Source organism: Strigops habroptila, chromosome 9 (assembly GCF_004027225.2).
Source record: "Strigops habroptila isolate Jane chromosome 9, bStrHab1.2.pri, whole genome shotgun sequence".
NCBI lineage: Eukaryota > Metazoa > Chordata > Aves > Psittaciformes > Psittacidae > Strigops > Strigops habroptila.
Genome location: NC_044285.2, coordinates 29,046,703 through 29,061,718, shown reverse-complemented (window position 1 = coordinate 29,061,718; position 15,016 = coordinate 29,046,703). Strand labels below are relative to the sequence as shown.

Here is a 15,016-nt window from a genome sequence, read left to right as displayed (position 1 = left end):
CTTCATCATTTCTGGGGGCTCAGCCTGAGCACATTCTACCGGGTGCGAGTGAGGATGCAGTGCCCGGATCCACTCGGCTAGCTGTTCACAGAAACAGAATCCTGTTTCAATTCAAGATAATTGGCTGGAATAGGTTTGCCATTCCTTCGCAGCTTGTTCCATATAATGCGTTCTCTTAATAATAGTGGACTCTTCCCCATCTAAAACCATTGACAACCCTGGCAATAGAAGGAACTGGCAATTTCACCTGCATTTAAAGGCAGTGCAAAGAAATTCAGCTATCTCCCGTCAGTCCTATTAGCCAGGAAGAAAGTTTTGCAGCACATCTGCAGTGGCTTGATGTGAGCTGTTGGGTAAGGGTGTTCTGCAGCAAGTTGCCACATTGGAGGGTCTTTTTCCTAAGTGGTCTGTTGGGTATCACATCGGGAGTAAATGGGCTTGAGGAAAGGAGTTTGTGCATTCACATGCTGAGCTAGGATTTGGCTTCTCCTGTTCAAGAGTCCCACCACAGGAAAAGCAGGTTACTGGGAGAGATACAGGGCTTTACCTCCTACTGTCTTCCTCAGAAGTGGAGGCCCAAATGGATCAGCTATCTTGAATAGTTTTCCTGGAGTTTGCAGATGTCCAAACTCTGAGCCACAGGCCAATGCCGATGGACTGTCCTGGCATATGAGCTTCTTGTCATGCCTGCGTCATACTGAAGGCAGCAGAGTGAATCTGAGCATTCAGCATGGGAAGAGAAGTGGGAGGACAGAACCATAGCCATTTATTTCAGCATATTTAAGGGAGTATTAGTAAAAACAATGACTAAACCAAAACTTTCACTCAGACAGTGGGGGCTGAAAGAACCTGCAGCAAAGAAGAAATGTTGTAAGCCACTACTCTTTACTGGAGATTGCTGAGATCGGAGAACAAAGTCGTTCATGCTGTGACAGTTACTTGATTCTTAGCAGGTCCTTGGTAGTGCTGGAGGTAACACTGGCAGTAGGTAATGGTATGTTACCACAGGCAACAGCAGGTCTGAAGCTCAGCGCCCTATGTTCTCTTTTGTGGTTAGTACCTTTTCGCTTCTCAAGAGCACCTCTCCACCAGATATTCTGACATTGCTTATTATGCTGCCCTGCTCTGGAGCAGCATTCCTCTGCCTGGAGAAGATGCGGCTCTTCAGGTCATGGCCCTCAGCCTCAGATTGCCTGTCTGTAGTCTTGAGAGCCAGAGGCATTGCCAGCAGCTCCCTTGGCTGATGCGAAATGTTTGAAGAACTTTAGGTCAGTGTCCACATCATAAAACACAATATTAATTGAGTGCCAAGACAGATAGGCAGATGTCAGGTAGGATGTGTGATCGTTTGCAGGTCACAGCTGCAGGGATCCTGCCTGGGTCTAAATCATATCACTTTGACAAGAGATATGGGTGCTGCACTTAGCAGAAGAGGCTCCCATTTTTGGCTTGCACTGAATTATTCAAGTGTTCACCATGCGAACATCAAACTGCAGTCTACTACTCCCTAAATAAGCCTTATCTGCACCAAACATGCCCATCGCTTTTATTGCTGTCAAGCGGATACAGAAGGAATTAGTTGTCAGGGAATACTTCTAATTTAAATGTTAGCAGCTGTTATTTCAGAGTGACAAATTTTATGATTTTGTCTAAAAGCCTGCACTGGGTAAATTAGAGCATTTTGTAAAAGCTGGATTCTGTCTGCAACAGCTCTCATATGTTGAGAGGGAAATGCAAGAGACAGTCTATGGTGAATAATGTTAGTGGGGGTGAAGGAACACACAGATAAAACATGTGTTGTCAAGTGCTGCGGGCTGAGCAGATTTTTTCGTTTCCAGAAGCCAAACTTTGTTGTACCTATATGGAGAAGCGTTCCCCAAAGCACCCTCATGGTGCAAAAGGGCTCTAAATGCCTTTGAAAGTAAATGCAGTCTGGAATGCTGCTTCCACCACTGGCTGAGTTGCAGCAATGCCATTGGGGCCGGCCTGGGTGAGTGCAGGTGAGGAGGCATGGTGCTGGCACGGTGCTGGTTCTCAGTGGTCACTGGCCTCCTCGCACTGGGTACTGCAGCAGGATGCCACTGCTTGGCACATCTGGAAGTGTCAAAGCTCACCCACCTGTCCCTCTCTTCAGATGCAGCCTACTGAATGCTTATTGCCATGACATTAAGCTGTTCTGCATAGCGAACAGCCCCTAAGTTATATTTGTTATTTTGAATTAGCTTCTGTCAGAATTACAGAGCTGCTTTATTTAATTCATTACTGGGGTATTCACTCCATGGTAGCTAAACATGGTTTATTTATTATGTCTTATTAAGTCCACAAAATGCCTTGCAAGATTTCTGTGCCTGTTCATCTCACATTTTCTGAGTCACAAAAGCAGTACTAGTCACTGTAAATCAAGAGGAATACAACGTCCTCAGTGCCTTAAAGCAAATATAAAAAAAAGAAGTTCCCAGATCATGGTTTTCAAGAAGTGTCCAATTTCTTGCTTATAACAAACCTTTTCAGTGAAAGAAAAAAGCTCAGGGGTTGACATATAGCTCTCATTGTTTCTGTTATATATCAAACCTGTATTTAAAACAGAGAAGTGTAAACTCTTAGCTTCTTTAGGGAACAGGAATCTTTCAAAAAGCTGCCTGATACTACAAGCACATTAAATGAATTTAACCTCACGTAGACTTGGGAATTTTAGCTGTTGAATTTTCTTCCTCTGGATAAGGGTCAAGCACTGAAACTTCCTGTCTGCTCCAGCTGTTTTCAACTCTGAATGGCAGAGACCTTTTCAAGCCAGAAATTTCTTTATTGCACCAGAAGACCTTGGTTTAGGTTTTTCCATAACTTGTGTCCTCCCTCCTCCCAGTGGTGCAGTCTCCTGCAGAGCTCAGCCTGGAAGTACTGAGGATGCTCTTGGAGGCACAGCCGGTTTCTCTGTGGGTTGCTCTGTGCATCTCCTTCATGTTTTCTGAATCAGAAATGGCTCAAAAGTGGGAGCAGCTTCAGAGCAGCGCTGTTTCTGAAGCAGAACCTTTCCCCACTGGCATGGGAGGCCCATGCTTGGCACCAGCAATGGAGCTCAGGGAAGGACAGACAGAGAAACAGACAAAAAGCAGAAAAATGCACCTTTGGAGCGTGATGGGAACTTTTGCATTAGGAAAACATTTAATGTAATGGCCTTGTATTCTCAGTATTTCTCTTATGCCCTCTTATGAGGTACTTACATACCTCATAAATATGAAATATAATAACCTGCAGTGACCTGTAAGGACAATTTCTTTTGGCTTTGCAAGTTCAGTACTCCAGTAATGAAAGCATTTTCTTTGCATCTTCATGGGAGCAGACAGGGACAAGCATTTTAATATGTATTCCTACTACGACTGTGATAACACAGCCTGGGGAGAAAGTCTCCATTACTGTTATGATTTGGCTCATCATTAAGTTCTGTCCAGTAATGAAGATGAATCATGTCTTTACAAGTCATTTCTTTAAAATTAGCTTATATTAAGGTGTAAGAGTGAGCAACCTTGACTCTGGACACTTTTACAGACTCTATAATGGAATTATATGCTGAATTATCTGATTTATCTTTGTCAGACAGGAAAAAGTCCCTGCAGGCAAGTACTGGGAAGATACTATGAACCCACGAAGTGCAGAGGTTCATGCCTAACAGCCGACTTGGTCTCCCTGCACACAGGCAATTCAGTCTGCACTTTTGTCCAAAAGATCACGGTGCTCCTAATCTGATTTTAATCTGGTTTTAATGTCTCCAAGTGCAATAAAATCCCTAAGAGCTTACAGATCCAGACCCAGCTACTCTCCTAACAGGCGGGTTAGCTGCACTGCTGAGGAGGGAGTTTGTGTTTAAAAATGCACGTCATAATCCCAGGTAGATTTACAAAGTCAGGGACAGGAATTGAGTCAGTTTACATATGTTGACAACATGAGTTGTGTGACTAGCATCTGGTGACCGTGCTGAGAAATTTTAACTGAGAAGTAGACCTTATTCTACCTGTCAAACTCCAATGAAATGTATGTAATTTATTTTTCTAAAGTAAGTGCTTTCATTTTTTGGTATTTAGATTTGCTAGACTACTGACCAAACAAAGATCTGAATTTTTATTTGGTTTCTTTGGCTCTAATCAACACTTAGTCTACATTCATCTTAATTCAAATTTCAGCAATTTGACATTTCTTTTTGACACAAAAAAGCATCAAAAATGAAAATACTAAATCATCTCATGAAAATGAAAAATTACATAAATTTTATGACTCAAATAGTGTCACAGTGAGAAAACAAAAGATCTTCTATAGGCGCAAAGGTTCACTCTGCACAATTCAAATTGATGTGCTCGAAAAAGTACATTTCTCCTGTGCTTTCTCTGTTTGACTTAGAGAAGCCAGTGCAAATGTTAAGTTATAATACATGAAGAACACTGAAGTCTATTAGAAGCAGCTCAGAATGTTTGTAAGTGGATAATTACTGCAGTAAACCAGCATGTGATTGCTGAAGTGTTTGAACCTTTGACAGAAAAAAACAGTTCTGCAAAGAATGCTGTAGCATAGAATAGTGCGCCTTTCGCAAGTGGGGCATTTCGCGCCACTCAGGTTTATCCACCTAAATGCTGTTCTGCCAGGTCATCCTTTGAATGCATGACAAAGAAATGAATGGGAACTCTGGCAAATGAGCACATCCAGTGAAGGAGCCCAAGGATGAAGCCCTGCATGTTCCCACAGCCTCTGTGCAGAAATGCTGATGGGTGCTCACTCACCCTGGGGCTGCTCAGTGCAGGCTCCCCATTGTGCTGGGGCTGCAGCGATGTTGCGTGTGTCACGTGTGTATAGATACACGTACATACACATGGTGGCATTCACCAACCAAGCCATCAGTGCCAATTTCTGACAGCCCATGTCTCTGGAAGACATGTGAGGCCATTTCTCCTTCAGTAGCAAGGAGTCCTGCTTCTGACCTCATAAATGCCACAGCCCTCCATCCCTATGGCTATAAGTGATGTCCTCCAAATAAAATCCTGACTGAGGTGATTAGTGTCCTTATACAGTAGAAACTATGAAGAAGAGGATGAAATGGCCCACTTGCCAGTTCATGCCTGGCTCAGCCCCTCAGGCATGGGACATCTGTGGGCTGGGAGGAAAGAGGGGTCTGGTGATGCTAAGAAAGGGCAGAGAATCCCGGTACGGAACACTTATGGCAAAAGACATTCTGTGTTGCCGAACAGATGCTGGAATACCAAGCCTGTCAAAAACAAGAAGTTGTTGACATTTGTCTCCAATCCTGTAAGCAAACCTGCCTGTTTCCTGCTCAGCCCCTCTGCCTTCCCAGTGCCTGCTGCTGCCAGATGCCCCCCACCATGGGCATGGGGGCCCACTGCAGGAAGGTAGCACAGAAAGGCTCTTCACATCTGCATTTCTGAGCTTGGAGCCTGCTCTGCAAATGACTGCAAAGGAGGGGAAGGAGAAGACAACGGATTTCCATCCATGTTGCTGCTCTTTGCTGTGGCTCTCCCTGCTGTTCTGGCTCAGTGCACAGGGTCTCCCCAGACACACAGCAGCACCCTAAAACTTCTGTTCTCATTTTCAGGTTATATTTCACTTTTTACACTGTCCTCTGTGCCACAGCAGAGCAAGAAGGGGACAGTGTCAGGCACAAAGCTGGGAGCTCTCTGGAGGCAGAAATCCTCAGATGTCCTCTGCTAAACTCTGCAACAGAGAAAAAGAAAGATGATGCAAATTAGTAAAGATGCTTCACCCCATGTAGCTGTTGTGCTGGGTACACAGAAAGGAGGAGGAGGAGGAGAGAAGAGATGAGGAAGATGAGAGCACATCCTCACTATCTATTTTGTTGCTCTGCTACATCTGCACGTCAGTTTCTCCCATCGTCTATGTGTGTGGTTGTGATACACCTCAGGATAAATGAGGAAGAAATACGCTATTGGCTATTTCCTATGCGGTGTGTCATCTGGCAGGCGGTATATATCACAGGGAAAGCAGGGACCACTCAGTCTCTCAGCAAAGCTGCTTCAGTGTATATAGCTCGGAGATAGATACTTTGAGGATGGAAAGAAAAGGGAAAAGCAGCCCTTGCTTTTTAGATTCTGACAAGCTCTAAAATTACTTGACAGATGAAGGACTACGTGGAAAATAAATCAAGTGGATTTCCAAGAAGTTGTGGGACAGAAGCAGAACAGTGTCCGGAAAGGAAATATTAACTAGAATTTCTTCCTAGGTGCAGAGAAGAAAGTGTTTGGGCATCTCTGATATTTCAGCATCTGAGTCAGCTTCTGTACATAGGACATATGGGACTGAAAAACAACAGCAGCTGTAGAGTTCCTGAAGCAAAGCTCACGTGTAATCAGCATAGGAAAAAGGACCTGTTTATCCACTTTTCTTTGTAGTTTGCAACCACGGGGCAGATTTTTAAAATGCAAGGGGGTGTGTGCCCTCCTGCAACCACTGACTTTAGCACCTGAGCTGCCAGGAAGAAGGGCAGGAGGAACGAGCAGCCTGCCCAGGGACACAGGCAGTGCTGGAGCTTTGCTTCCCAAGCCATGAGCAGGCACACGTGGTTCCCTCTGCAGTACATCTCCAAGCCCTTCTGGAGAGCAGAGAATCACAACACAACCAACTTCTTCTCTGCACTGTATGGCTTCCCTAACAAATCCTTCTTCCACAGTGACTTGGACCTGGAGGACCTGGGAGACTTTGGCAGCGGGACCAGGTACGAGGGTGAGTCCCAGAGCCGGACAGTGAAGGCGCTGCTGATAATAGCCTACTCCGTGATCATCTGCATCTCACTCTTTGGCAACATCCTGGTGTGCCACGTGGTGATCAAGAACAAAAGGATGCACTCAGCCACCAGCCTCTTCATCGTCAACCTGGCTGTTGCCGATGTGATGATCACCATTTTGAACACCCCCTTCACGCTGGTGAGCATCTGGCTTGTCTCTGCTTTGCTGGTGTCTGTGTGTGCCAGTCAGCTGTGTGCACGTGTATTGAATGGGCCAGGAACAGGCTGGTAGGCAGACTTTCCTTTTGTCCCTCTCCCTTTTTCCTCTGGGACAAGCTGCTGTCATGCTCCCCGCTCCCCACCACCCCTTGCAGCAGGCAGAGCTCAGCGAGCAGAGCTGGGACACTCATGCCCCCTGCTCATGTTGCTCCACTGAAGCTCTCCTCCCTCTTCCAGGACGGTGCCAAGGCACAGATGTCGAAGTGCTATTTGTCTTTTAATGGGGAAGGAAGCAGGGACAAGTTTGACGCTAGAAAGTCCAATTAACTGCCAATTTCCTATGGAAACGATGCAAAAGAGGTCAGTCCTTGTGAAGATGATTGCAGGGGAAACTGCTAGGTCTGTGCTGAGCTGTGTCAGCTTGACATGCCTCTTACCTGGACGCTACAAACTGCTTCTTGTGGCTGATTGTCCTGTGCTTATTTCAATTACTAAGTAATATAAGACATAAAAAGCTATAAAGATAATGAGGTGGAAAGAGTTAAATGGATTCATTTCTTGCCTCACTGTCACCAGCCATAAACAATGAGTAAGTAGGACTCTGAATAGCTGAATTTAACACAGCCTCTGGTTCAAAAGCATCTCATGTACTCCTGCTTCAGTCCTTGCACAGAGCTGTGCCCACAGAGTTCTTCTGCCTTCCAAAAGCAGCTCCTGAATTGCCAGTTTGAATTCACCTGTTCTTAAATTGATCCTGTTTCTTTGATGAGGTTTCTCTGCCTTGCTCTGGCAGGATTTGCATCCCATAATCTGTTCAGGGGAAGGGTAGTGCCCTCTTGTGTGTTTGCACGATAGTCACACATTAGGCACAAGTAATTAAATAACTGTAATCTCTTGGGAAGGAGCTTTACATCAACTTCAAAGAAACAGCACTTTGCTACACATTCAGTGACAGAGTCATTACTACTGGTGTTGTCTCTATAGGGAAATTAATTGGATTAATTGAAAACAGACTAGCTATTTGACTAAATTTCTGCATGAACAGATGTTTTGTAGTAAATGTGCTTTATTTCAAATTAGCTTCATCTGCTTCCAGAATGAGTTACATTAATTTGGAATAAACATGTCAGGTATAATAAGGGGGTGAGAGAACAACCATTATTTGTAATAATGTCTCGTGCAGAAAATCCACAATAAGTAGCACGCTCTGGGAACTCGTAGGAAATGCCACACTGCCCTCATGACTGCAGGCTCATTGCCCCGCTCCCCTCCCCAGAGTGTCTGGATTTTATGCCTGGGTGGAGATGGCTCCTGTACCTACAGCGGTCAGATCAATGAGGGCAGCCCAGCCTGTGATGTGTGAGTTGCTTTTTCAACTGGAGGGGAAAATTTTCCTGTCTGTGTAACTTAATTGACACCTCTGAAATTGCTGTTGATACATCTCACACAATGTGCTAAGAGGAGAGTTGGGCTTAGATGTCAGCGTGCAAGCAAGATCCTGCCACCCAGCTCCATGCACTGAGCGTGGCTGGTAGCTGCAGGGTCTAGGAAGGGTATGGACATGGGGCAGGCAGGCAGGGATGCTCCAGACAGGCATTCCCTCACTCAGAGGTAGTACCTCGCTATTTCAGTGCCCTCAGTGACTTTTTCTTTCATGAATTTTTTTAAGTTTTGAACCCATGCAACTTTCAGCACCCACAAATTCAAATGCGCAACTGTTTTTAAGAAGGCAAGCTACTATTCCTCCCTGTGGAGCCACATCAAGGAGTTGAGGTAGATTTAGATTAGATATTAGGAAGAAATTCTTCCATGTGAGGGAAGAGACACTGGCACAGTTTGCCCAGAGAAGCTGTGGCTGCCCCATCCCTGGCAGTGTTCAAGGCCAGGTTGGACACAGGGGCTTGGAGCAAACTGTTCTAGTGGAAGGTGTCCCTGCCCGTGGCAGGGGGCTGGAACTGGATGATCTTTAAGGTACCCTCCAGCCCAAACCATTCTAGGATTTTTCAGAAGGGCCATGTTACAGGTACCCATGTACACACGCATTTGCAAACACACATACACAGAGCACTACTCAAGCAGACTTTTTTGTGACAAATCTCACCTCTGTTTCAGAGCCTCTTGCATAGTTACTGTTTCCCCAGAAAAATTAATGCATCTACAAAGCATAAGCAAACTATTAAAGCATTTGTTCCTTACCATAGCTCCTGGGAAGCCTATTTGGTACTCTTCAGATAATGCACACTTTCTGATACAATTTTGTCTGTTCTCCAGGTGCGGTTTGTAAGCAGTACCTGGGTATTTGGGAAGCTGATGTGTCACGTAAGCCGGTTTGTTCAGTACTGCTCTGTTCATGTGTCTGTGCTGACCCTTGCAGCCATCGCTCTGGATCGGCATCAGGTATGTGATACACATGATCCCTAAGTTTGCTAGAAAACAAGGCATGAAATACTTAGTTTTTCCCCCTTCATATCTACTTTTCATGGTGGTGGACCAAAAACTCATACTTTTTTTACAGTGAGGGTGACCAAACACTGGAACAGGCTGCCCAGACAAGTTGTGGAGTCTCTATCCCTGGAGATACTCAAAACCTGTCCAGAAACAGCCCTGGGCAGCCTGCTCTAGCTGACCCTGCTGTGAACAGGGCATTGGACTAGGTGATCTCCAGGGTGATCTCCCTGCCCAGCTTAGCCGCTCTGCCAAGCACAGCCCTGAAAGCACAGCAGGAATATACACTGAGGTTCAAGCACCATCAAGCCAGGGCATTATCTCAGCATGAGTTTATGAAGAATCTTAGAGTTTTTAGGCTTGCTTCACTATTTTGGGATACCTAAGACTGGAAGCAGTGAGAACTACGTTAGCACATTCAGTTCAAGGTGAAAAAATCTCCTCTCTTCTCCTTGCCCTGTTACTTTTTGGCACATGCCAAGAAGGAAAACTTTACAGATTACAGTGCAAACCAAAGGGGTTCCTTGAAGTAGAGCACAGTTTGTCATTTTTGCTGAAGCTGATAAATGCTGTGCACTGAGAGAGCAGATCCTGCAAGGCGCGCTCTCAGCCAGAGAGTATGGTGCTGGAGTCACTAAAATGTTTGTTACTGAAAAGCAATTTCACATGATAAATGACATGGCTTGATGAAGTTCAAAATAATAACAAATTCCACTCTGATTGTCTGGGATGGGCTCCATCTGGTGTCAGAAAATTACAGTGACTGCCAGAGTATAGATCATCCATTTCTGTCTTTTTTACTGCAAAAGTTTGGTAGCCTGTCCTTTCCCTGTGCAATATTGCAGCTCTTGAAAGCAAAGTGTTTTGATAATGATTCATTTTAATCAGTAGATTCTGGGTTCATTGCAAGGCACGGCTAGGTATCAAGAAGAGTTTGTTTAGGGGAAAACGCAATACCTGCCTTGAAATTCAGTGGAGCAGGTTCCTCAGAACTGGAATCAGCTAGTATGGCCCAAGGAGATAAAAATAGAAGTAAGGACATGTCACTGAGCAAAGAGAAATCAGTGCTTGCCTTTAAAAATATTGCTAGTCCTGAGAGGTACCAGAGCAGACAGGTGCTGCAGGGGAGCTGTAGAAGCTTTGTGAAATAGATATTTTTAATGGGACTAGAAAAGACATGCCAAATACCAAAGACTTCCTCAGCAAAGAGATCATTTGGATTACATGATAGGTCTATTTTTAATTATTGTTTCTTTGCCTAATATAATCATCCATAGTGCAGGTAGCTCAAAAGACAGCTAATCATCATGATCTCTGAAGTCAAGCTGATGGATGACATGAGCATGTTTCTCTGCTCAGGGCACGGGTCCAGCAGTAACACTTAACACTTGCACAAACCCTTACACTTTCTAGCTGTTGTACTCTCTGATGTCCTGTAAAATGAATTTTAACACTGGAGGGATGCAGAACTGCTGCAGCACTTCAAACTGCATCGTGACGCTCAAAGAGTGACCAAGATGTTGCCAGATAAAGTGGCCCTCCTTAGCAGCAAGACACATGGAGTACGTCATGCCGTAGCCAGTACTGCACAGGGTAATCTGTGAATGTAAAAGGGACCAGCCTTCAGGGTTGTCAGTGCTATTCTTGCCAAGGATTACATTCAACCATGGTTCTCCAGCATCTTGTCACTCTCTCTTGTGTGTCCACCAAATGCCAAATGCTGCGAGCACCATGGTTGCCATCTGTACTGGAGACCTTGTCTTCTAATTAGGAGACTTTCTGCACTCCCTGGAGTACAAATCAGAACTCTTAGCTTTCAACTTGTGCCACACTTCAGGTCCATGTTAAGCATTTCTTGCTGTACTGGAAAGCACACAGGCTGTTTGCTTATTAGTGATCAGCAAGAAATGCTTGCTCCTGGACATGGACAAAACAAAAATGCATTCTTTTCTTCTAGAGCTTGCTGCTTGTTTTTATCAATTGAAGACACTATAAATCCTCAGGTATAAATTCTCTGCAGGTTATCATGCACCCTCTGAAGCCACGCATGTCCATGGTGAAAGGAGGAATTTGCATCATTATCATCTGGGTTATGGCCAGCTGCTTCTCACTGCCTCATGCCATTTATCAGACTTTGACAAGATTTTATATTGGGTAAGAAAGACATTTACATGGTGCTTTTTTTAATATGACATAAGCAGCTTAATCAAAGCTCCACAGATTCTAAGGCACACATCTCCATCTGTGTAATTAAAGAAGAAAGTATGGTGACACAGAGAAGTCTCCCTTCTGTTTGAGTAAGTGGTGTGTTTCTCACAGAAGGACAGTGCAGATCAATGAAATTGCTTTCAGGCTACTTCGTTTTCAGCTCAGAGACTTGGTCCTGTAATTTGTGGCAGGCACAGAAAAGAGGTGCTCTTTGTCATTACAGGGCACAGATGTCAGTATGGATTATTTATTTTCTTGAGGATGTGTTTAAAGTATCTTCACTGGGACCGAAGGTCAAACTTAAAGCAATTTTTTCCATTGAAAGTGGCACCTTGTTACTGAATGACTTCCGTATCTTTACTGAAACTTGTAAGAACATCTGAGATACTTGTCCTCTGGGAGTTGTGTGGAACTGACAGTTCTTTCTCTCTTTGATCTTCAGAAACAGAACAATACGAATGGTCTGCCTCCCCAGCTTCCCTCCGCCTGCTGATCTTTTCTGGAAGTATTTGGATTTGACTACTTTTGTGCTCTTGTATGTTCTGCCCTTGCTTGTGATTTCCATCACATATACCATGGTGGCCAAGAAGCTCTGGCTGAGAAATGCCATTGGAGATCTCACCATGGAGCAATACTATGCCCATCAACGGAAAAAGAAGATGACACTGAAGATGCTGATGGTGGTGGTGGTTGTGTTTGCAGTGTGCTGGTTCCCCCTGAACTGCTACGTGGTGTTGATCTCCTGTAGGGCCATCCACAGTAACAATGCTCTGTACTTTGCTTTTCACTGGTTTGCCATGAGCAGCACCTGCTACAACCCCTTCATTTACTGTTGGTTGAATGAGAACTTCAGATCTGAGTTGAAGTCCCTGCTGTGTGTGTGCCGGCGAAGGAGCGCAGCCCAGAGTCATGCTCTGCAGTCCATCTCCCCTGGTTTTAGGCATGCCTGGGTTGAGAACTGCCATTATAAAAGAGGCAGTGCCTGCCAGAAGGCAAGAATATCCTCCCAGAGGAACTCTGCAAAGACAGATATATCCAGTGTTCAGCCAATTGTGGCAGAAAACTAAAGCCTTCATCTGATGACCAGGCAGCATTGTTTTATAGTTGCAGAGACATAGGAAACAATTAGTTGGAAAAGACTGCTGGAGATCATCGAGTCCAACCTTCTGCCCAAACCAAGCTAGCTTCAGCGTTCGACTGGGTTATTCAGGGTCTTGCCCAGTCAGGTTTTCAAAAATCTCCAGGGAGGGACTGCCCACATGTGAGCTCCAGAATGAGGGGTGTTGAGTGAGTTTTTGATTGAAACAGCAAAAATAAAGAGAATTCTTTAACAGCACACAAAATCTTTCATAGCCTAAACAAATAAGGGGAACACACACCAACTGATGAACACTGATTTAAACTAGGCAGCTGTTGATGCATATAGAAACGCTCTATCAATTCCTTCTTTTTATTTCTTTGTAATTTGTTCAAGATGAATAATGTTTATAGCCCTCTACCTTTCCCAGGTGGAAAACTGATGTTCATTTCCTAACTGCACATCCTCTGCTAATCCTTACAGAAGCAGCACTTTCTTCGGTAAGAATCTGTGGTCTGGCAATGTTGAGTTGCCTTCAAAGCATATTATTTCCTTGAGGAGGTTGTGAAAGCTTACATTTTTGGAAAAGTCTGGCAAACTTTGCCATCATTATATGACAGCCTTTGGCTGGATGCTCTTGCTTCAATATAGCTCTGTTAAAATATCCATATGGTTATAATACAATAAGATTTGATTCACCAGCGTTTTTGGAGGCTGATTGATAGCAGTCAAATGAAATACCTGTTTAAGGGACCTCTCTCACCTGTGGTTTTGTGTAACTTTTAGTCTGGAGAAGAGAAGGATCAGGGGGGACCTTACCACTTTCTACAACTACCTGAAAGGACGATAGAGAGAGGAGGTGGCTGGTCTCTTTTCCCAAGTAATAAATGATAGAATAAGAGGCAACAGCCAGGAAAAGATTTAGGCTGGATATTAGGAACAATTTCTTCACCAAAAGGGTAATCAGGCATTGGAACAGGCTTCCTAGGGAAATGATGGAATCACCATCCCTGCAAGTGTTCAAAAAGTGTGTTAATGAGGCACTTACTTAGTGACATGGGGTAGTGGTGGACTTGGCAGTGCTGCAGTAAAGGTTGGACTTGATGATCTTAAAGGTCTTTTCTAACCTGGTTGATTCTATGACTCTATGACTTTTAAGTTTTGAAAGGGAGATATTCCCTCTCACAACACTATTAACAAGGAAGCACAGACTGCTGCTCCTGACAGTCTCAAAGTCACGACCAAAACTTACGTTTGCATGTGTTTTGACACCTTTCAGCACGAAAAGCCCTTTGTAAAAGCAGAGCTATGATTATCCAGATGAGGAGTCAGCTGTGGATGTGTGCCGACTACAAATGCCATTTCATTCCCATGCATTTTATTGTGGATCCATGCAGTTAAATTGTTGGTCTCAGCAGCACTTCTCCTGGATGCTTCAGTCCAGACAGGAGCATGGGCACTAACTTGAATTTAATTCTTATTCTCCAATAAACACTTCCATGGGTGGAACACAGCCGATTTCTTATGCGTTTCTCCCAGGTGCTCCTGCTGGAATGCTCAGCCATCTTCTGGGGCCCCTTCCCCTTGAGGGGATCTCACTCTCTCCCTTACCTGCCACCAAGCAGACAGGGTAGGAAACATGCACCTCTGGGGCTGCCACATCTCTGCCACATTTCTTTGAAACTGCTCAGTGAAATCATGTTTGTTTGAAAGGAACTGCTTGGTAGCAACACATGCAGTGTGATTGTGCAACACCAGGTAGCCTGGTTCCTGGAGCTGCTACATCAATTTCCAGCCTCACACCTACTGAAAAAAGGCAATATGCCAAATACAGAAAACCCTACATCTACATTAAAATAACCCTTTAGCATTCACACCATTAAAATTAGGCAACTATACCAAAAGAATATTTTTATTGTCTTTGCTGAAGAGCCATTTCCTATATGTCTCCTCATTTTGTCTTTGTGATAAGAAGAAATCTGAAGATTCGCTTCTAAGACTCTCTACTTCCGGCATACATTTCTATAAACATGCCAGGATGGTGGTAACCTAAATTTAGACTCATTTTAGGATATTGCTATTACTGAATAATCCAGTGCTTATCGTGCGGGAGATAAGTTTGCTGGTGCAGCAATTATTAGCTAATTGTGTAATTATTAAGCTGGTAAAACTAATAGAAATTTTACTTCTACTGTGGACTTTGTCCATTTTTTTGAAGTTTTGATCACTGACTTGAATTCAAGAATTGCTCCTTGTTGATGATCTTTTTTTTTCCAAGAAAGGCGTCAGCTCACACAGTGCCATTATTTGCACAGAGATTGGTG

At 44.2% G+C, this 15,016-nt stretch overlaps 1 protein-coding gene across 1 annotated transcript; it reads left to right on the top strand.

Moving 5' to 3' along the window:
* Positions 1 to 5,570: 5,570 nt before the first annotated feature.
* On the top strand, positions 5,571 to 14,745 carry LOC115612749 (probable G-protein coupled receptor 83). The gene is made up of 4 exons (XM_030497422.1): positions 5,571 to 6,941; positions 9,233 to 9,358; positions 11,427 to 11,560; positions 12,057 to 14,745. The coding sequence occupies exons 1-4, from the start codon at positions 6,564 to 6,566 to the stop codon at positions 12,679 to 12,681; spliced, it is 1,263 nt and encodes a 420-aa protein (XP_030353282.1). The 5' UTR covers positions 5,571 to 6,563; the 3' UTR covers positions 12,682 to 14,745.
* Positions 14,746 to 15,016: the final 271 nt, after the last annotated feature.

What these genes read in the sequence shown, in the direction of transcription:
- LOC115612749 (XM_030497422.1), top strand. Translation starts at nt 6,564, where the DNA reads ATGAGCAGGCACACGTGGTTCCCTCTGCAGTACATCTCCAAGCCCTTC. An exon ending in TGAACACCCCCTTCACGCTG is followed by an intron (nt 6,942 to 9,232) that starts GTGAGCATCTGG and finishes TCTGTTCTCCAG; the next exon opens with GTGCGGTTTGTAAGCAGTAC. An exon ending in TCGCTCTGGATCGGCATCAG is followed by an intron (nt 9,359 to 11,426) that starts GTATGTGATACA and finishes AATTCTCTGCAG; the next exon opens with GTTATCATGCACCCTCTGAA.